Source organism: Ictidomys tridecemlineatus, chromosome 1 (genome assembly GCF_052094955.1).
Source record: "Ictidomys tridecemlineatus isolate mIctTri1 chromosome 1, mIctTri1.hap1, whole genome shotgun sequence".
In the NCBI taxonomy this organism is placed as follows: domain Eukaryota; kingdom Metazoa; phylum Chordata; class Mammalia; order Rodentia; family Sciuridae; genus Ictidomys; species Ictidomys tridecemlineatus.
In genome coordinates, this window is record NC_135477.1 from 99,478,457 (window position 1) to 99,500,412 (window position 21,956).

Sequence of the window (21,956 nt, forward strand, 5' to 3'; positions counted from 1 at the left end):
AGTGGCCAATTTGATGGTGTATAATGCTGATGATATTTTTGAATCTATTAGGACTTGTTTTCAGAGACAACATCACATCAATTTGAACAATCTTAGTGGTAGGAAACTTGGTATTCTGAGTGTGTGCAAATTATAGAAACAGTCAAGTCAGATTAAAGTAGCTGGTTAAATTTGATATAATGCTTTGCTTAAAATCCTACTAATTTTAAATTGATTCATTATATAAAAATTGAGACATTTGTAAAGTGTCTGCTTTTACACAGATGGACATTCTTCAGTTAGCCCCTCCAGCAACTATCTGACCTTTACCATCTTGAGATGGCTCAGAACATGTTTCTTTTTTTCTTAATTGGTACATTATAATTATATATAATAATGGGATTTGTTGCTACATATTTGTATATACACAATATAACAACATAGTTTGTTCTTTTTTGTTACCCATCATCATATTGTGTTTCTAAAGACATTTTTAAAGCTTACAGATAGAAATGTAGAGACTTAGATATCGAAATATTTATCTTACACTTAGTCTTTAGCAAGAAAATCATAAGACAGACAAACCATGCTCAAGCTAGCATGAGGCATGTTTGAGTGAGAATGACACCATTTAATTGCATGCTGTTAGTTCCAGCATTGTTTAAAAGCTCACAAACACTAAGACATGCAAATCACCTATATATTTCTATATGCATACATATATTTATTTATTTATTTATTTTGCATTGTAACTTTTTATTTATTTTTTATTAGTTATTCAGAACATTACAAAGATTGCAGAATCACATCGGTTACACATATTTATACACACACACACACACACACACATACATACATGTATCTGCCAGCATGAAATTGCTGTATAAACATATTGATCTCTTGATACTCTTAAGTTAGATTACAAAGAAGGAGCCATGATTTCAGGGACTGAGAATAGTCAAATGTTCTATTATCTTCTGTTGTTTAAACAATATCAATAATTGGAGGTTTTAATTCCACTGCTTGAGGATAACAATACACACATCAGTCAAGTTGTTTTGGAACAAGAAAGAAAAACTAAGTTGAGCCAATGTAACCAAACATTGCAATGACAAAAAAGATAATACGTTTGTAGGATAACTTGTTGAACCCAAGAATTGTAAATGCAGGTGGACCTCACATGGGACTAAGAGCAAGAGAAAAGTTTTGTCTGCCCAAAATATTCTCTACAGTCACAGTTTCTTTTTTTTGGGGGGGGGGCGCAGAGGGGGTACCAGGGATTGAACTCGAGGGTACTTGGCCACTAAGTCACATCCCCAGCCCTATTTTGTATTTTATTTAGAGACAGGGTCTCACTGAGTTGCTTAGCGTCTCACTGTTGCTGAGGCTGGCTTTGAAATCAAGATTCTCCTGTCTCAGCTTCCCAAGCCACTGGGATTACAGGCATGCACCATTGCGCCTGGCCCACTGTCTTTACTATGCTTGTGGCTGCCCCTCCAGTTCATGTGCCCTCTTATTTCAGTGGACCCACCTAGACTTTCAAGGAATCAAGGAATTCATGATAGATGTGACCAAACTAGGTCAGCCTTCTCCCCCTAATCAAATCATCTGTGTCTGGGGAGCAGAGTCAGGGAGCATAGGAGCTGCTGAACCCACTCTGCCCTCCTCTAGGAAAGGAAGGTAGACAATGTTTAGAAAAGGGGAGCTCATGAGCTAGGTGTGTCCCAGCACATGCCTGCCTTACTGTATTTAAATAAAATTCAAGTAAGATTTGAAAGGAGTTAGTCAAAACAAATCTTATGTATAGACCACATAGTAATTCTAGAATAATTAAATATTGTTTTATTGCATAAGATTTGCATTCTGTAGCTTTAAAAATGACATGTAATGGGAAATGCTGTTCTTGGAGTGTACCTCAGTGATTGGATTCTCTTAAGAAGGAATAAATAGGTAGGTAGATAAATAAACACACAAACACATATATATGCATGTATACGTATATTTTTTTCAAATTGACAAAAGCTTGTGAGAGTTTGAAGCTTGTTTGGCTTAATCAAGTATTCAAGAATTTAACAACACTACAGAAGTATTGCATATATAAATCTAACAAACAATTAATTTATCTCAATTTTGTCTTAGCCTATGGTAAAGGTCAGACAGTTGCCGAAAGGTCCAGTGATCCTGATGGATCTGATGTCTATCTGTGTAAAAGCAGACATTTTGCAAATGTCCCAATCTTCATCATGGTAAATCAATTTAGAAGTCATTTACCTCCTTCCAGTACTCTCCTTTCTGAGTCTTCCAGCTACTGCTCCATTGAGCACTGAGTCACGATGATTCATGGATACACACAAATATCTACTTAATAACCAGCACTTCTCTTTTGGAGATAGATTAATCCGTGATCCTTACATTGTGTGCAGTTTCATCCTCTAACTTGCAGTATTGATTACTTCAGCATCAGACTATTGACACATCCCATTTACCTGGGTCCACATCCTTATGCTAAATGTAGAAAGAGGAAAAACACTTTTGAACCTTGTAATTTTTTTTGAAAAGGAGTTAGAACAAATTTACATAAACAGCAACTCAAAACATGCTTTATAATTATAGATATAAGCAGATGTACATAAAGATAAGAAGTGCTGACAGGAAATAAAAATCAGAGACAGAAATATCCAAGTAACCAAACATTTTTTTCCTTCACTAGTGTAGACTAATAGTAATCCCTCAAGGCCAATTTGGTCCAGATAGAATCTTCCCTGGAAGCCTCAGTTAACAGAATCTGAAAGCTTTCCCACAAACACTAGAAATATATTTTTCTCACATAAGAAGGGTTTTTACTGTATAATTGCTTGCTTTTGATCTTAACCTATTTCTCTTTGATCACATATTAACAGCAGATTTGAGAGTATACACATTTATCAGGACTTTATATGTAATATCTCATTGTGCCGGGTTTCTGTTCACAACTAAATGGCTCAGAGGTCACTCCAGGTAAACTGGGCTAACTGGGCTGCGCAAAATAACCACACAAGAGACACAAATACCTTTTTCTTTGGGATCACTGTGATGGCTCCTCTGACCTTAAGGATCCACAGGAATAGAGAGCGAGCACGTGCTGACCCCTTTTATTGAGGAGAACCTATTCAAATGAGGCAAGGGGTCAGGTTTCAGGGGGCTGAGTCTATCTTCATGATGTCTACTGTCAGCAGGTTGACTGACACCTGGGTAGGCCCCACCCAAGGGCACAGTGAGAGAAAGGGACACACACAAGGCACTTGCATGGAACATTTTATCCTAAACAGGGCAAGGGGTAATATTACAAAGGAACAGGTGAGTGCAGCTCTACCCATGGGGCTTTAGGAAGACCCATGCTAAGACACAGTTACTCAAGCCCTAGAAGAGCAAGGCAGTCTAGCAGCATGGGTGCCACATTGCCCAGCAGGGGAGTTAACTCAGTCACATGCGAGGTTGGTCTCCCACATCATTGAATCTTTATAATAATCTTCTTGTACACATAACCGAGGCCCTAGAAACGTTGTTACTTGGGATTATCCCCTTACTGTTATATGTATGTGTGCGTGAGCGCGCACACACACACACACACACCATATACATATGTGTGTGATTCGTCTATATTCATTGTTTCTACCACATGAAATTGAGAAGGATGATTTATCCCCACTGAATAGTTGTAAAATATGTCTATCATGACATTCAATGTCATTAATGTATTAACTCACAATTAAATACAAGAATTCCTCGTGGAAATAAAACACTAAGACAGAATATATAATTTCTAGATTTGGCTTTGATATAAACTAGGCATGGGCTTTGGGGCCAAAAATAATATCTGCAGGCCTCATTTTCCTTATTCCCATGTACCTAACCTCTCTCCACATCCCCTTCACTCTTCATGTGCTGTCCCCTTGTATATATTTTATTTTAATAAGAAATAACAGATATAAGTATAAGTTAAATATTGCCCTTAATTATTTGTTGCTCAGCTTGAAATCTAAGAATCAGGATAGTAAATGCTTTCCCTGTCACTTTCATTCCTGTATCCTCACTGGCTTGACTGATTTTTGAAATTTAGTAAGCACTCAAATGTTTGTCAAGTGAATTACCAAAAAAAGAGGTAGTGTAAACTGAGAAAGAGAGGACACAAAATCTATTCCATTATTTTTCTCTCCCTGCAATCAATTTCTGTTTCCTATTCTCTGTCTCCCACTGGAACTCAGACTAGGGTCATTTTCACAATTATCCCCATTCAATGGAACAGTGTCTGGCCCTGCCATATGTTAGGCCCTCAAAGAATAAAAATTGTCAGAAAGCAACACAAATAATAATAAATGCTGGTGAAGTTGTGGGGGGAAAGTACACTGATGCAGTCATTGACGGGACTATGAATTAGTGCAACCCCTATGGAAAGCAATGTGAAGATTCCTCAGAATACTAATAATGGAACCACCATATAACCCAGCCATCCCACTTCTCAGTGTTTATTTATCCAGAAGAACTAAACTCAGCATACTATAGTGATACAGGCATATCAGTGTTTATGGCAGCACCATTCAGAATAGTCAAATTATGGAATCAACCCAGATGTCTGTCAATAGAGGAATGGATATAAACACAACGGAGTTTCACTCAACCAGAAAGAAGAATAAAATAATGGCACTTGCTGGTAAATTAATGGAAGTGAAGAATATGTAAAATAGGTTAGACCCAAAAACTTAAAGGTTGAATGTTTTCTTTCATATGTGGAAGCTAGAGCAAAATAGAGGAAAAGTGGAGGGAAAGATAGGATAATATAAAGAAAAGATCATTAATGTAGAAGAAGGAGAGCAGAGTGGATGGATGGGTAAAGGGAGGCTATGCAGAATGAATTCTTTAAAAGACATGTTATGTGCATATATAGATATAACAGAGAATTTTACTTTTATGTGTATGTAGAAAGTACCAATCAAAAATAAATAAATAAAGGAACAAATGGAAGAGCTGTAGAACAGAGGAGGGAGAATAAAGGAAGGAAGGAGAGGAGGAAAAGCCAAAGGAATGAGGATTGAAATCAAATTTCATGCAGGGGTGATTTTGTCAAAATAAACCCAACTCCTATGTGTAATTATAATGCTCTAATTTTTTTAAAAAGCCTAAAAACGTAGGGCCTTTTATTTCGTTATCATCATGAATTGTTCACATGGGAAGCAAATTTGAATATCAGTGCACATTTCTTCTAGGATAGATTTACAGTACAGTCACAGAAGATTATAATTGAGATTAAAACAGAGCAAATTAAGAAAAATAAAAGATACATAAGTAAACTAAATATTTTCTTGTGTTCCTAGACTTTTGAAGTGTGATGAATTTCTTGGCTATATGAAAGAATGTATGTATGAACTAACTTTTTTTAAAAATCACATCAAAACAGTAATTATTAAGTACATCCTAGGCCTTTGCTGGTCCCTGACTCTTCACACTTAAACCAAGTAAGTTTGTGAAATGCCATTAAACCAGAACCTGTTCATTTTTTGTTTCCTTTCTTAGTCTGTGAATTTCTGGTACGTGCTTGTGATGAATGACGAACACACAGAGAGGAGGTATCTGCTGTTTTTCCTTCTGAGTTGGGGCCTTCCATCTTTTGTGGTGATTCTCCTCATAGTTATTTTGAAGGGTGTCTATCATCAGAGCATGGCACAGATCTACGGACTCATTCACGGTGACCTGTAAGTACACTCAGATGGGCACGTTGCCTTCTTAGCTTTTCTGTGCCGGTAGCTTTCCCAGCACGCTGTCTGAAGCTTGATTTCTTTAAACTAGAATCTATGGCCTCTCAGGTTCCTCTGATAGATGGAATTTTCTCAGGTGAGTTGGTATATCAAAAAGTTTACGGTAATTTGTACTTTAGCATATTTAGTTTATTAGGTTGAGTCAAATGATCATGTTTAGCAAAATCAAGGCATGATGAAAATTTTGATAATCCAGCAAAAAAAAAATTTTTGGAGTATGGACATTATCTAGAGTGTGTTTTCAGGGGGAATTGAAGGTAGCAGGCATCATCAACCACAAGACCCCTAAATACCAAAAAAAAAAAAGGTATCAAAAAGAATGCATTGTCTATATACTACATGAGGAGACAATGTCTTTCTCAGATGTTTCTATCAAAGTACCCTTGTAATCTTTGAAATCCAGTGCTCCTTTACACACACATATGTGTGTGCTTTAACCCAGAATCAGACATCTGATAGCTTTGAAGACTATTTAGCCTCTCCTTTATCGATTCTGCATGAAGGGAAAAGCTAAAGCAAACGTTTGTAATAAAAAAGCTTACCAGCTCCCTTGGTTTCATGGAAATAAAGGAAAAGTAACATTCTGAACAAGAAGAAAAAGTCTATCCATAATCATATGAGGACAGTATTACTTAATTATTTCATGGTGGATTGTGAAGATAAAACTCAATTAGTGGATGTGAAGAATCTTTAAAAGGTAAAATAGTATACAAGCAGAAGTCATTTCACTAGTATTAGTGTGTCTGATCAGTCATATACTTAACAAATACCTCTTATTGATGTATGCACATGTATTTCACATTTAGGCAGTGACAGACACATACTCTACACAACATTCAGCCAAAGCCTAGCTATATAAAACACACATTTAAACTCGTGCTGATATGCTATTTTTAATCAATCTTTTTATTGAGATTCAAGAAGATTTTCTTATGCTGATTATAGTATTATAATGTGTTTTATCCATACAAAATTCTAAAAACCTATAATCTTATAGAAAGAAATGGTAGTGTCTTTTCAAAATTATTATAACTTTTCATATTCTACTACTATTGACTATTCGCTTTCATTTAGATCTTGGGCTGTTAGGATTGATTTTAGAAAATTGTGCATCATTCTTTGTTAAATACAAAGTAAATGTGAGGCAAGCCCTGGTGGCCAGCAGCCTATTCCTTCCATGAGTTTCATGAATTCTTTGGCAAAGCAGGGTCATTTGATGACAGTTTTATTTTTACATGTGTCCCCACCCTGCCTTGATAAATGAGACGAGATGGAAGTGATATTAACTCAGAGAAACTCTTGATGCTTCTGAAAGGATTGCTACAGGGAGTACTAAACAACCATACAAGAATGTCCAGATAACTTACTCTTAAAATATTTGCCGCCTTAAGCTTTTATAAGATGTTCTCTATGACCAACTAAATTATAATAAACAAAATGTAAAAATATTGACATGAAATTCTATCTGGTTTTAATGTTATAGAATTATTAGACCCAAAGTGACTAGATTCTATATTATAGCTTACTTTTCTACTTAATTCATATAAAATACTCCTGTGAACTTATTTGTGATTCAAAGGATCCATATTTCTAATGTCATTTCAATCTCAATCTAAGGATATAAATTGGCACATTATTTGTATTAAGGTATTGTTTACCTATATCATCATTTTAAAGCATGCCATTTCTCTAGAGGTAATGCTACGATTTATACTTCTGTGATTTATCTAATAGCTCATCTTTTGTGCAGAGGTCACTTTGTAGGTATAATAAATTTCCCCATAGTGAAGAGATTTCTCTAAATCACTAATGCATTAATATATGTAAGGTGTTATTATTAAAAAGTTTTTGTCAAATTTAATGCCGATCACATTTTTAAGAAGTCAGGAAATGACCCTTCTTTTTGTATTAGCAGAACAAGACTGTAAGTCTGGTGTTATTTCTTCCTTAGTAACTCACAGGAAGCTAGCTAGGCCTAAGGTTTTCTTATAGAAAGACTTTTAATTATATATTCATTTTCTTTAAAATATATACAACAATTCATCTTTCCTATTTCTGGTTCTTCATTAATTTTGTAAGTTGTCTTTTTTCTATAAACTTTTCCATTTAACCTAACTAATCAAAATTTTTATGTTTTTATTAATACATTACAGTTCTACATAATAGTGGGGTTCATTTTCACATAATCATGAATTCATGGAATATAATTTGCTCATTTCAGTATGCAGTGCTTCCTTTTTCCCTCGTCTCCTCTCCTCTACTGGTTTTCCTTCTATTTTACTTTGATTGGTGGCTTCTACTTATGTATAAAGGTGAAATTCACTATGGTATATTCACATATGTTCATAACATAGTTTGGTCAATTCCATCTCACAGTTTCTCCGTTGTTTTTAAAGTTGTGTGATCTGTAGTGATATATTCTTTTTCATTCTTGATATTGATGATATATATCTTCTCTCACTTTTTTCTCTCTTTCTTGATCAGTTTTTCTGGGATTAATCAATATTGTTCTTTCCCAAGACTAATTTTGACCCACGTAATATTGTCTATTATTTTTCTTTGACTCATGAGTTGCTTAGAAGTACATTATTTAATTTCCAATTTTTTATATATTTGAATTTTATTTATTTATTGCATGTGTGTCTGGTTTGAGGAATATATATAGAAGTCAGGCTGTCAAAGTTGAGTGTGAATGATTATCAACTCCAAAGTTCTAAATTAATCTCTCAAATAGCATGCTTGGCAGCACTAACTCAGCCCACATAACTTTAAGAACTTCTTGTGAATCATTCACAGATAATTTCTTAATCATTGTCAGAAGAATGTTTGTGGAAGAAATAGCCAGTGTGAACAACAGTTCTACCCTTCCTGGTGTTAATATTACTCCCCAATAAATAGTATTTCATTCTGATTCACCCCAAGGGAACAGAAAACATCTCTTTGTATGTACCTGAAGCAGCACTTTTGCTCTGAAAGAAGAATTTGCATGGAGTAGACCTGACTACATCAAAAATGTTTTCAAAGAATAAATAATTATGGAGTATCATTTTAGGTTTTATGATGAAAGCATAGTTCTAGTCCTTAAGATGCTTGTAATATGTGAGAGCAATTTAAATAAAAAATTATGTGTCATCAATGACTACTGCCAGACTTGAAAGACCCCAGATCCTGTGAAAGATGGTCGTGTTATTCTAAACCATCTATTTTGGTTATTTCTTAATTAGTCCATGTATTATTTTTATTATTTATTTATTAGTTCTAATCAGTTATACATGACAATAGAAAGCTCTTCAATTCATTGTACATAAAAGGAACAGAATTTTTTGCTTCTCTGGTTGTGCTTGAAGTAAAGTCACACCATTCGCACAATCATACATGTACCTCGGATAAAGATGAATGTCTCATTACACTATCTTTCCTACCCATTTGCCCCCTTCTCCCCTCTCCTTTGACCCATCCAAAGTTCCCCCATTTATCCCATGCACCACCCCATTTATGCATTAGCATCTACTTATCGGAGAAAACATTCAGCCCTTTTTTTTGAGACTGGCTTCTTTCACTTAGCATGATATTCTCCAACTCTATCCATTTACCTGAAAATACTATAATTTTATTGTCTTTTAATGCTGAGTAATATTCCATTGTGTATATGTATCACATATTCTTTATCCATTCATCTATTCAAGGGCATCTATGTTGCTGCCACAGTTTGGCAATTGTGAGTTTTGCTGCTGTAAACTTTGAAGTAGCTGTGTTAGTATAGTATGCTGTTTTTAAGTCTTTAGGGTATAGACTGAGGAGTCGGATAGCTGGGTCAAATGGTGGTTCCATTCCAGGTTCTCTAAAGATTCTCCATATTGCTTTCCAGATTAGTTGCACCAATTTTCAGTCCCACCAGCAATGTATGAGTGTGCCTTTTCCCCCACATCCTCACCAACACTTATTATTGCTTATGTTCTTGATAACTGACATTCTGACTGGAGTGAGATGAAATCTTAGAGTAGTTTTGATCTGCATTTCTCTAATTGCTAGAGATGTTGAACATTATTTCGTATATTTGTTGATCAACTTTATTTTTTCTTCTGAAAAGTATATGTTCAGCTCCTTAGCCCATTTATTGATTGGGTTGGTTTTTTTTTTTTTTTTTTTTGGCATTGAGTTCTTTATATATCCTGGAGATTAGTGCTCTATCTGACATGTGTGTGGTAAAAATTTGCTCCCAAAATGTAGGCTCTCTTTTCACCTCATTGATTGTTTCTTTTGCTGGGAAGACGCTTTTCAGTTTGAATCCATCCCATTTATTGATTCTTGATTTTATTTCTTGTGCTTTACGAGTCTTGTTAAGGAAGCTGGGGCCTAATCTGACATGGTGAAGATTTGGGCCTACTTTTTCTTCTATTAGGCACAAGGTCTCTGGTCTAATTCCTGGGTCCTTGATCCACTTTCAGTCGAGTTTTGTACATTTTGAGGGATAGGGGTTTAGTTTCTTTTTTTTTTCTTTTTTTTGCATATGGATTTCCTGTTTTCTCAGCACCATTTGTTGAAGAGGCTATCTTTTGTCCAATGTATGTTTTTGGTGCTTTTGTCTAGTATGAGAAAACTGTATTTATGTGAGTTCATCTCAGTGTCTTCTATTCTATACCATTGGTCTACAAGTTTATTTTGGTGCCAATACCATGCCATTTTGTTACTATAACTTTGTAGTATGGTTTAACATCTGGTATTGTGAGGCCTTCTGCTTCACTCTTCTTGCTAAGGATTGCTTCAGCTATTCTGGGTCTCTTATTTTTCCAAATGTGTTTCATTATTCTTTTTTCTATTTCTATAAGGAATAACATTGGGTTTTTAATTGGAATCACATTCAATCTGCATAGTGCTTTGGGTAGTATGGCCATTTTGACAATATTGATTTTACCTATCTAAGAGCATGGGAGATCTTTTCTTCCTCCTCCTCCTCCTTCTCCTCCTCCTCCTTTCCTTCATTAATTTAGATCTTTCTATCTTCAGTTTCTTTCTTTAGCATTCTATAGTTTCATTGTACAGGTCTTTCACCTCTCTTGCTAGATTGATTCCCAAGAACATTTTTTGGGGGGGAGGCTATTATGAATGGGGTAGTTTTTCTATTTTCTCTTTCAGAGGATTCATCACTGATGTATAGAAATGCATTTTATTTATGGGTATTGATTTTATATCCTGATACTTTGCTGAATTCATTCATTGAATCTAGAAGTATCTAGAAGTTTTCTGGTGGAATTTTTTTGGATCCTCTAAGTATGGGATTATGTCATTGGCAGATAATGATAGTTGGAGTTTTTCTTTTCCTATCTATGTCCCTTTAATTTCTTTTATCTAATTGACCTGGCCAGTGTTTTAAGAACTATGTTAAATAGAAATGGTGAAAGAGGGCACCCTGTCTTGTTCCCATTTTTGGAGGGAATGCTTTCAATTTTTCTCCATTTAGAATGATGTTGGCCTAGGGCTTAGCATAGATAGCTTTTACAATGTTGAGATATGTTCCTGTTATCCCTAGTTTTTTTAGAGTTTTGAACATGAAGCGGTGTGGTATTTTGTCAAATGCTTTTTCTGCATCTATTGTGATGATAATATGATTCTTATCTTTAAATGTAATTCATCACATCAGTAGACATATTGATTTCCGTATGTTGAACCAACCTTGCATCCCTAGGATGAACCCCACTTGATCGTGGTACACTATCTTTTTGATATGTTTTTGTATTTGATTTGCCAGAATTTTATTGAGAACTTTTGTATCTGTGTTCATTAGAGATATTGGTCTGAACTTTTCTTTCTTTGATGCGTCTTTGTCTGGTTTTGAAATCAGAGTGATATTGGCCTCATAGAATGAGTTTGGAAGTTTTATTGGTGTTAGTTATTCTTTAAATATTGTAAAATTTAAATTTAAGTATTGTAAAACTCAGCAGTGTATCTGTCTGGTTCTGGGCTTTTCTTGGTTGGTAGGCTTCTGATGGCGTCTTTTATTTCATCATTTGAAATTGATCTGTTTAAATCGTGTATATCATCCTGATTCAGTTTGGGCAAATCATATTACTCTAGAAATTTTTTGATGTCTTCTATATTTTATTGGAGTAAAAAGTTTTCAAAAGAATTTCTAATTATCTTCTCTATTTCTGAAGTATCTGTTGTGATATTTCCTTTTTCATCACGGATGTTAGTATTTTGAGTTTTCTCTCTTTTTCTCTTCATTAGCATGTTTAAGGATTTATCAATTTTATTTATTTTTTCAAAGAACCAACTTTTTGTTTTGTCAATTTTTCAATTGTTTCTTGTTTCAATATCATTTTTTTCACCCTAATTTTAGTTATTTCCTGTTTTCTGCTTCTTTTGGTGTTGGTTTGTTCCTCTTTTTCTAGGGCTTTGAGATATAATGTCAGGCTGTTTATTTGTTGACCTTTTCTTCTTTTAATGAATGAGCTTAAGCAATAAACTTTCCTCTAAGTACTACTGCCTTCATAGTGTCCCAGAGATTTTGATGTGTTATACAGGAGTTCTCATTCACCTGTAAGAATTTTTTTATCCCCTTCCTGATGTCTTCTGTTATCTGTACATCATTCAGTAGCATATTATTTAGTTTCCAGGTGTTGGAGTAGCTTCTATTTTTTATTTTATCATTGGTTTCTAATTTCATTCCATTATGATCAGATAGAATGCAGGGTGGTATCTCTATTTTTTTGTATTTGCAAAGACTTGCTTTGTGGCATAACATATGGTCTATTTTGGAGAAGGATCCATGTGCTGCTGAGAACGAAGTGTATTTGCTTGTTGATGGATGGAATAGTCTATATATGTTTGTTAAGTCTAAATTATTGATTGTTTTAGTGAGTTCTATAGTTTTTTGTTTAGTTTTTGTTTGGAAGATCTATCCAGTGGTGAGAGAGGTGTGTTAAAGTCACCCAGTATTATTGTGTTATGGTTTATTTGATTCTTGAAGTTGAGAAGGGTTTGTTTGCTATACATAAATGCCCCATTGTTTGGGGCACAGATATTTATGATTGTTATGTCTTGCTGATGTATGATTCTCCTAAGTAGTATGAAATTACCTTCTTTATCCCTTTTTACTAACTTTGAAGTCCACTAACTTTGATATGAGGATGGAAACTCCTGCTTGTTTACACAGTCCATGTGAGTGATGCGTTTTTTCTCATTCTTTCACCTTCAGTCTCTGGATGTCTTTTCCTGTGAGATGAGTCTTTTGAAGGCAACATATTGCTTTTTGGGATTTTTGACATGTTGTACAGGAGTTCTCATTCCAGTCTGCCAGTCTTTGTCTGAGTTTAGCCATTGACATTCAGGGTTCTATTGAGATTTGTGTTCCAGGTCATCTTGGTTTATTTTATTTTTTAAGTTTACTTGGTTTCTCCTTTAATTGGTCTTTCCTTTAGTGTAGTTCCTCCCTTTGCAGATTTTCATTTCCTCCTCATGGAATATTTGGCAAGAATGTTCTATAGTGCAAGTTTCTTGCTGTAAATTTTTTTTAACTTTTATTTATCATGGAAGGTTTGTTTTTGTCATTAAATCTGAAGCTTAATTTTGTTGGATATAATATTCTTAGTTGGCACCAGTTTTCTTTCAGAGCTTAGTATGTGTTGTTTCAGGATCTCTTGGTTTTGAGGGTCTGGGTTGCAAAATCTGCTGAGATCCAGATTGGTCTTCCCCTATATATAATCTGATTCCTCTCTTTTGAGGTCTTTAAAATTCTATCTTTATTCTATACGCTAAGCATTTTCATTATAATGTGTCTTGGTTTAACTTTGTACATTTGGTGTCCTGTAAGCCTCTTATATTTGATTTTCCAATTCATTCTTCATGTTTGGCAAATTTTCTGATATTATTTTACTAAAGAGATTGTGCATTCCTTTGTTTTGAATCTCTGTGCCTTCCTCTATCCTGATAAATCTTAGATTTGGTCTTTAGATATTATTCCATACTTCTTGGATATTCAGATCATGGTTTCATACTATCTTCACTACAAGGTCAACTTGATTTTCAAGATTGTATATTTTGTTTTCATTGTCAGAGGTTCTGTCTTCCAAGTGATCTAGTCTGTTGGTGATGCTTTCTATTGAGTTTTTTTTATTTAGTTTATTGTTTCCTTCATTTCAAGGATTTCTGTTTGGGTTTTTTTCAGAATCTCTATCTCTTTCTTGAAGTGATCTTTTGCTACCTGTATTTGTTCTCTTAACTCTTTGTTGGAGTGATTAATTTTTTCCTAATTTTCTCACTTAGGTCATTCTTTAATTCACAGATCATTTTAATTATGTACATTCTGAACTCCTCTGACATTTCATCTACTGTGCTATCAATGGATTCTATTGTTGTAGTATCTTGGTTTGTTTGGGGCACTTTCCTCCCTTGTTTTTTCATATTACCGTGTGTCTTCCTATCTTGCAGTACAGATCTGAGATATTATAGCTTCTACCCTCTAATCTTGTGGTGTCCCTGCAGGTTACCAATACCTCAGCTTTACAGGGGATATCAGTGTTTACAGCACCCAATACAACCAATATGCAGCCATAAATCAATTGTTTTCTATTTTTGACATTTTCAGTTTTGTCACTATAAACAGAAATGATGAGTTTGGTTATCTTCTACCATGTAGCCACTAGGTTTGCATAAGGGCTTACAGTTTCTAAGTGGTGGACAGAGGGGGAGGTTGGCTATGATGTTTATGAAGTAGGATGTAAGAATACAGAGATATTAGATTATAGGTCTAATGAAAGGGTAATCAGAAGAAGTTGGCTGTTAGCAGGAGAAAAAAGAGAGGCAATCCCATGCAAGGCTGCCTGTTGCCTCTGCAATAGGATGGGTATCTATTAGCACACCTAGTAGAAATACCTCTGGTGCAACCAGGTCCACAGGGAACTTGATGATGGTTTTCTAGGTCCTGGTTGTTGTCTCTAGATGGAAGCAGCCACATCCTTAGTTGTTGGTGGCAATAGCATCAAGGCTGTAGGTACCTTGGGCTTTCAGGCCTCGGTCCGTGTCCCAAGGTGAAAGCTGCCACAGCTAAAGATAGCAGAGGTAGCAGCAGAGGTGGCAGCAGAGGTACCCCCAAGATGGTAGTAAAAGTGTCCCAAGATGACAGCAACTACTTTCAGAGATGGGGCTGAAGGATTAGCTATACAGTGGCACTGGGTAACCTATTTGGTGATGCCACAGTGTGGCCTGCAGTGCTGCAACAAGTAGCTGCCTCCTAGCCCTGTCCAATGTATCACAGTGGAGATTACCATGTGGGGAGGGATATGGAGGTGACTGCAATATCCCAAAATGGAGATAGTTTGGGTTGAGCCACACATTGGTGAATAGGAAACCTCAGCGCAGTGTTCCTCTCTGGGGCAGTGGGCTACACTGTGTGGGATGGGCCTCTCCAGGCCAGCAGGACTTAATTTCCAAATATTTTTGACTTGTTAGGTCTATCTTTTATTACTTTTGTCAGAGAACATTATCTGTAGGGTTTCAGTTCTTAGAAATTTGTTGAGTTGTTTTGGAGTCCAGCTTCTGGTTAATATTGTCACATGTTCCATGCTCATTAAAAACAAATTCTCTACCTGTTGAGTGCAGTTGTTTGTACACACTAATTATTCAAGTTTGCTTGCAGCTGTTCAGAGCTTTTGCATATCCCCTGCTTTGTATCTACTTGTTCTTGGCTTACTGAGAAAGGTACACTACTGTGCTTGTGAATTTGTTTATTACTCCTTTCTGTATTATACACTTTCAAGCTACCACTTTAGAATGTATAAATTGAGACCTACTATCACTTCCTTATGACTGATCTATTATAAAAGTTTTTTTATCATCTCAATGAGCTTCTATTCTATGTGAGATTTTGGTGTCACAAACCTTAGCTACCCCGATAGCTTTCCAATTCCTTCCAACAAATGGTTTTGTTCATTTGTTTTGCATGAATCTTTCCCAAGCTATGTCATTAGAGCTTATTTAGTGGATTCTATAGAGTGCATATATATCTTCAAAAATTATAATATCTGGTTAAGAATAGTATAACCATAGTAAAAGTATAGCCAAAGTAAAAATTCTTACCAAGTGATTTATATAACCTATGGTTAATATTTTAATGGAAAATGATAATAATAGCAGTTAAAACACTTTAAATAAATATTGGTGTTCTCTGACTACTGACTTTGCCCTACTTCTCTTCCTATACATTCTTACCTATTGTCATGGCTTACTACTGTTTTATACATGATAGCTCCCTAGAGTTGTCTTTCTCGCCTAAAACCCCTTTCTAAGCTCCGTATCTATGTTATATATTCTGATGTCTAATAGACATCTTTATCAAAGTGACACACAGGAATCTCACATTTAGCATAGTGAAGTAATTACTAAGCTTTGACCCACATTTGTTTTTTTTAATAATTTTTTAGTTGTCAATGGACTTTATTTATTTGTATATGGTGCTGAGAATCGAACCCAGTGCCTCACACATGCTAAGGAAGCACTCTACCACTGAGCCACAATCCCAGCCCAACCCACATTCTTTTTTATAAATACTTTTTTTAGTTGTAGATGGACATAATATATTTATTTTTTAATTTATGTATTTATTTTTATGTGGTGCTAAGGATCAAACCCAGTGTTTCACATGTGCTAAGCAAGTGCTCTACCACTGAGCAACAACCCCAGCCCCTTGACCCACATTCTTTAATGAAAGGTCCACTATCCATCTAAGTAAACAGGCTGCAAACTTAAGAGTTATTTCTACTTTTTTTCATTATATTCCACATCCTAAAATTGACAGTTGTTTTCTAATCTGACTCCTGAATATCTTCCAGTATTATTACTGTATCTTCAGTTCTACCTTTGTCATCTTTGGTTTGTTAGGTCACCTCCTAATACATGTCCCTATCTCTAATATTTTCATTTTATAATCTATTCATTAAATTCCTCAAAGTGGAAAGGATCATATCACTTTGATGGTTAAAACCCAGTAGTTGCTTTTCATTGCCTTCAACGTCATGGTTCATTAGGTCATCCACACCTTGACACTAAACTGCTGAGCTAGCTTTTTATATCATTCCTCAAAACCATCCTCCCCTATGACCCCTGTTTAACTAAATTTCTTGATGTTTTCCATGGTCTCTTGTGCCCATATCTTCATATATACCTTTTATGTTCCCAATGCCTTTATTTCATTTTGTCTACTTAAAACATTCCTATTTTCTCCAAACATCAACTGAAATATCAACTTAATATAACCTCAGTAGAGTTATATCCTTTCATAAATCCTATGATTATATCAGTTATACTATATTGAAAATTATTTATGTCAGCATTGTAATTTGAGATTCAGCCTAGAGATCAATGCTTAATTTCAGATTACCTACTAAAAATTAATAAGTTTATGAAGGATGAGGCTTTTATACCTTAGTGGAAATATCTGAATTAGAAGAAAGGAAATTTAGAGTAAATTTAAATATATGGTATTTTAGGGGAAAATGTCATTTTTTTCTATACAATAAGACACACACACACACACACACACACACACACACATACATATCACACTTTCTCTAAAGATTCCATACAATAATATGATTAGTAAAAAGTATCTACTATACCTAGAGGTCAATAAATGTCTCAAGATTTTAAATTCCACATAAGACATGTCAAATCTTATAAGATGGAAATTTTCTCATATGTGCATTTAAGATCAAATTCTAATTTAGCAAGTCCAATGGGTTTTTGAATCTGAATTTAAATCACTCAACCTGAGTTGGAGAAAGGCCCAAAGAGCCATAAAATACAAAATGTACTTTTTTTCTGTAACATGGAAACCCCAAGACAGTCTTATTATTGATTCTTTGTCACTGAGCCAAATGATTCTATGGATCTATTAGGAATCATGAACACTCAAAGTTAATAAAAGATGTCTTCTATACTTATAAGGGAATAGTGCTTGACTAAAATAAAGGCAAAAGTAAATGAAATCTGCCCTTGAGTGATTGCCATTGGTTAATAGTACTATGTGTCTACTGAGTAGTTTATGTTGAGTATCTTTGAAAGTTGCCACCTATTTAGGAAAGGGTGTTGGTTTCTTAGCTACTATAGGTAAAGGAAACAAGCTGACACATTTAAAGTATAGGAAACAGAATATACAACTGAGTCAAAGCCAGGGTGGAAACAAAAAATATGGTCCTAAGGGTTACCTTGAGATAGAGAATATGCCATCAATCTGGGACCCCACTTATGTGAATACTACAAGATAGAGTATTTGGGAATGAATGTCAGGACCATGTTATACAGAAGTGAAGACAATGACTTATCCAGATCTCAGTATGCTTACTCTAAACAACAAGAACCCAACAGGTTAATAAATGTCAATATCAGTAAAAACAACAACATAATAAGTGCTTGTTTTTATTTCCTTTTCATTAAATTCCTAAATCATAATAACTAAAACCTAAGAAAAATCCAACAAATATTTATTGAATAATGATTATGTATGAAGGTCTAAGTGAATTCTCTTCTACAAGCTTAGACTTTGATCATAATAAATGCATATATTCATAACTTAAATTTAAAAGTGATTAGGTTTTTCATTTTTTAGTAATTTAATTTCTTAGAATTTCAACTTGGTGTTTTATTTTAGATCCTCTTAACAAATATTCATTTTAACCTACTCTGACTATCTTGCTCCTGAACTAAATTACCCTTTTTATAAATTGCTCAGTCCTGTGAAAATAACCTAATTTTGCTAGCTATTACTGGGAAATAATGTTATTAATATAGAGGACAAATCTCTGCATTCTAAATTGGAACTATGTAGAAGTAATTGTTCTGCATGGGAAATATGATACCATATGAGAATCTTTATTTTCATTAAATTACTTAACAAGAGAATCAAGGAAAGAATGCTTATAAATACAGAGAGCCTGTCTAGTCTAAGTGTTGAAGTCAGTAGCTTCACTTCTGTGAAAGTAGAGCATTGTGAGGTTCTCTTTCTGGATTTGCTCAGGCAGGGGTGTACTGTGGAAAGTGCTTATGCATCTGCACACATACGCACAACCCAGCACATAGAAATGCATGCACATAATAATAGCAGCTTGAAACTAGCATGTTTCATGTATTCAGACCCTAAAAATAAAGATATCTTGAAACTATGCTTCCACAGGGTCTTAAAATTATAGACTAAGGATTGGAAAAATGTACAGCCTGCTTTAATAAAGTCTCAGGCACTAACTCAAAAGTGTATCACATTTCAAATCCCTGTCCAAAGAATTGTTAGATTCCTGAACTTCTTATTCTAGTGCTTTATTTATTAAACTTTTTATTGCTACTTGTTATTCAGCTCACCTGCTAATGCTCACCTTGCTCCCTTATCCCAGTTAGAGTCTTATCTCTCAGCTTTTTGACTACACCATTATCTCACAGAAAAATTTCAGCTGCTGCTTTGAATTACACCCTCAAGTCTACTCAGGGTTTTTTCAGATCCTCCTCTTTACGCAGACGGTGGAAGCTAGACAAAAGGAGGAGTTTATAAAGTGTTAAATCCAATCTCTGTCGGTATGGGAGCAACTGTTGCAGAATTGCTGACAGGTGTTCATTCATTCTATTTGAACTCCTCCACAATGAAGATCATATTTTTCAGATGAAAATCTGTGTTTTGTAGATTCTCAGGAATAAGTTAGAGCTTTTCAAAGCCTCTGTAGATATCTAATGCTCTAGTTTTCCTTTTAAGGCTTTTAGGTATTTGCCTAAATGGTGTTCTCCTCTCAGGCGGCCATGATGTTAAATTTACTTGGTTTTAGTGGTTTTAACAGCAACACTATCTCTTTATTTCCAAGGAATAGATATATCACAGTGGCTAAGCTCTAAAATGGGTCAGATACTGAGATCCTTGCAAATTGGAGCTTTCTTTGGAAATGAAGGAAAGGAACCTTTGAAAGAGCTCTAGCTCCATTTTGTTTCCCCCAAACCTTCTCCCCAGTCAGTGTCAGACTGCATCTTCCAGCCCTTACAGTATTTTTTTTTTCATTTTCATTGTTTTCTTGATTATTCTTATATATTGACTTTCTAAAATTAACTTTATTTTGTTGGGTCCAGTGGCACATACCAGTAACCTTAGCCATTTGGAAGGTAGGTGGATCACAAGGATCACAAGGTCAAGGCCAGCAAACTTAGTGAAACCCTTTCTCAAAATAAAAAAATAAAATAGGCTGGGGATATGGCTCAGGTATTGAGTTTCCCAGGGTTCAATCCCAGGTATTCTCCAAAATAAATTAATTAACTTAATTAACTTTATGTCTCAATTGTCTATCCTTATAAAATAGCTTCTTGGTTTTGTTATTGGGTTAATATTTGGTTTATAATTTAACTTATGTATAACTGCCACCTTTATAATATTGAATCAAACTAACCAAGAATAAAGGATACATTTTTATTTATTTATTCAATTCTAGTTTTGTATCATTCAAGATTGTTTCAGATTTTTAACATTCCTTGTTAATTATACTTGTACATATTTAGTATTCTTTGTTGTTATCTTAAATAGAATTTCTCTATTACATTTTGTTTATTGAACATAAAGTGAAACCTGTGTTGATTTTATACATATTTTGTCCAATTAAGAAATGTTTTTTAGGGCTAGGATTGTGGCTTAGAGGTAGAGCGTTTGCCTACCATGCGTGAGGCACTGGGTTCGATCCTCAGCACCACATAAAGTAAAATAAAGACATCGTGTCCACCTATAACTAAAAAATAAATATTAAAAAAAGAAATGTCTTTTAATTCATATATGTTGAGTGTTTTTAGTGTGAATGTGTGCTGAATTTTTTCAAAGCTTTTTTAGCATCTTTGAAATTAATCACATGATTTTTCTTAGGGATATGAATATGGAATATGGTTTATTAATGCAATCAACCTAGGTTCCAGAAAGAAATATTCCGTGGTCATTGTATTATTTTCTTAATATGGTGTTGGATTATCATTATTTTAATTTTATTTAGTATTATTGCATGATTATTCATGAGTGATGTTTATCTGTATCTTTATTTCTTTGTTATGTCTCTATTGGTTTAAATAACAGTGTTTTACTTGCTTTATAAAAGGATATGAGATGTTTTTCTTTCATTTTATTGAGCGTAGATCCTTGTAGGGTTGATAGAATTACCCTGTAAAACCATCTGGGCTTGTTTCTGGGTATGTGTGTGTGTGTGTGTGTGTGCGTGTGGTGATCACTTAATAACTTTCTCTAGTTCTTATATGATAATTGGTCTGTTTAAACTTTCTAATTCAAATTGTTAGTCTATAGTTACCGATGAATTTATTCATTTCATGTAGGTTTTCAAATTCATGTGCATCATACATCAAAGACTACAAATCCTCATCAGTTCTTTATGACATACCCACAAACATGAAATTTTCCACAAGTGATCTCACCAGATTGACCTGGTTTGGCTAATGTCAAAACAGCATGACAAAGTTCCTTGTTAGCTACTTGTAGCTGTACTTGTGGAAAATGAAGGGAAGCCATCTGATAGCTTCAAAAATTTTCCAGTATATATTTTTCAGAATTTAGTATGAATAATTTCAAGGGCCTTTATATTCTATAGCTATGTTCCCATAGTCATTAATATTTAAAATGCGCTAGCAAAGCATTCAGTTAATAAGAGTTGCCATGAAAAGACAAACATGAGAATTTCTTTTTTTTTAATACTTCATTTTATTCATTATTTTTATGTGACGCTGAGAATCGAACCCAGTGCTTTTCACATGCTAGACAAGCGCTCTACCACTGAGCCACCACCATAAAGATGACAATTTCTAATGATCAATTTAACACTCAAGGTTAAAAAAACCTCTAGGGTTATTTTACCTATCATAATTACTGAAAAAAATTGTGAATATATTACTTTCCTCACTTATTCCTTCTGTAAAGTATTCATTAAACACTCTTTACATAGGATATCAGATAAACCAATCCCATGATGTCCTGTATTAGGTAAAATATTACATAACATTTACTCAAACTTGCTCTCCAGGACCCTTCTCTGTAAAGGAGATACTATCATCAAGTAGCATCATTTAGTAAAGTAATGTTTATTCAATTCCCCTGACCAGTTGACATTTGCGAATAATCTCCATGGCCCAGTGTTAGCCTGTAACTCTCTCTGATTGGTAGTATGAAAA

The 21,956-nt window shown here is 34.6% G+C and overlaps 1 protein-coding gene across 8 annotated transcripts in view; it reads left to right on the plus strand.

Annotated features, from left to right (window-relative positions):
• Nucleotides 1-21,956, plus strand: part of Adgrv1 (adhesion G protein-coupled receptor V1) — a 545,344-nt gene that overhangs the window by 368,013 nt on the left and 155,375 nt on the right. For all 8 annotated transcript variants that reach the window (XM_078044879.1, XM_078044892.1, XM_078044896.1 and 5 more), the window contains one exon: nucleotides 5,530-5,708. In XM_078044879.1, coding sequence (XP_077901005.1) covers nucleotides 5,530-5,708 — 179 coding nt within the window. The remainder of the gene's footprint in view (nucleotides 1-5,529; nucleotides 5,709-21,956) is intronic.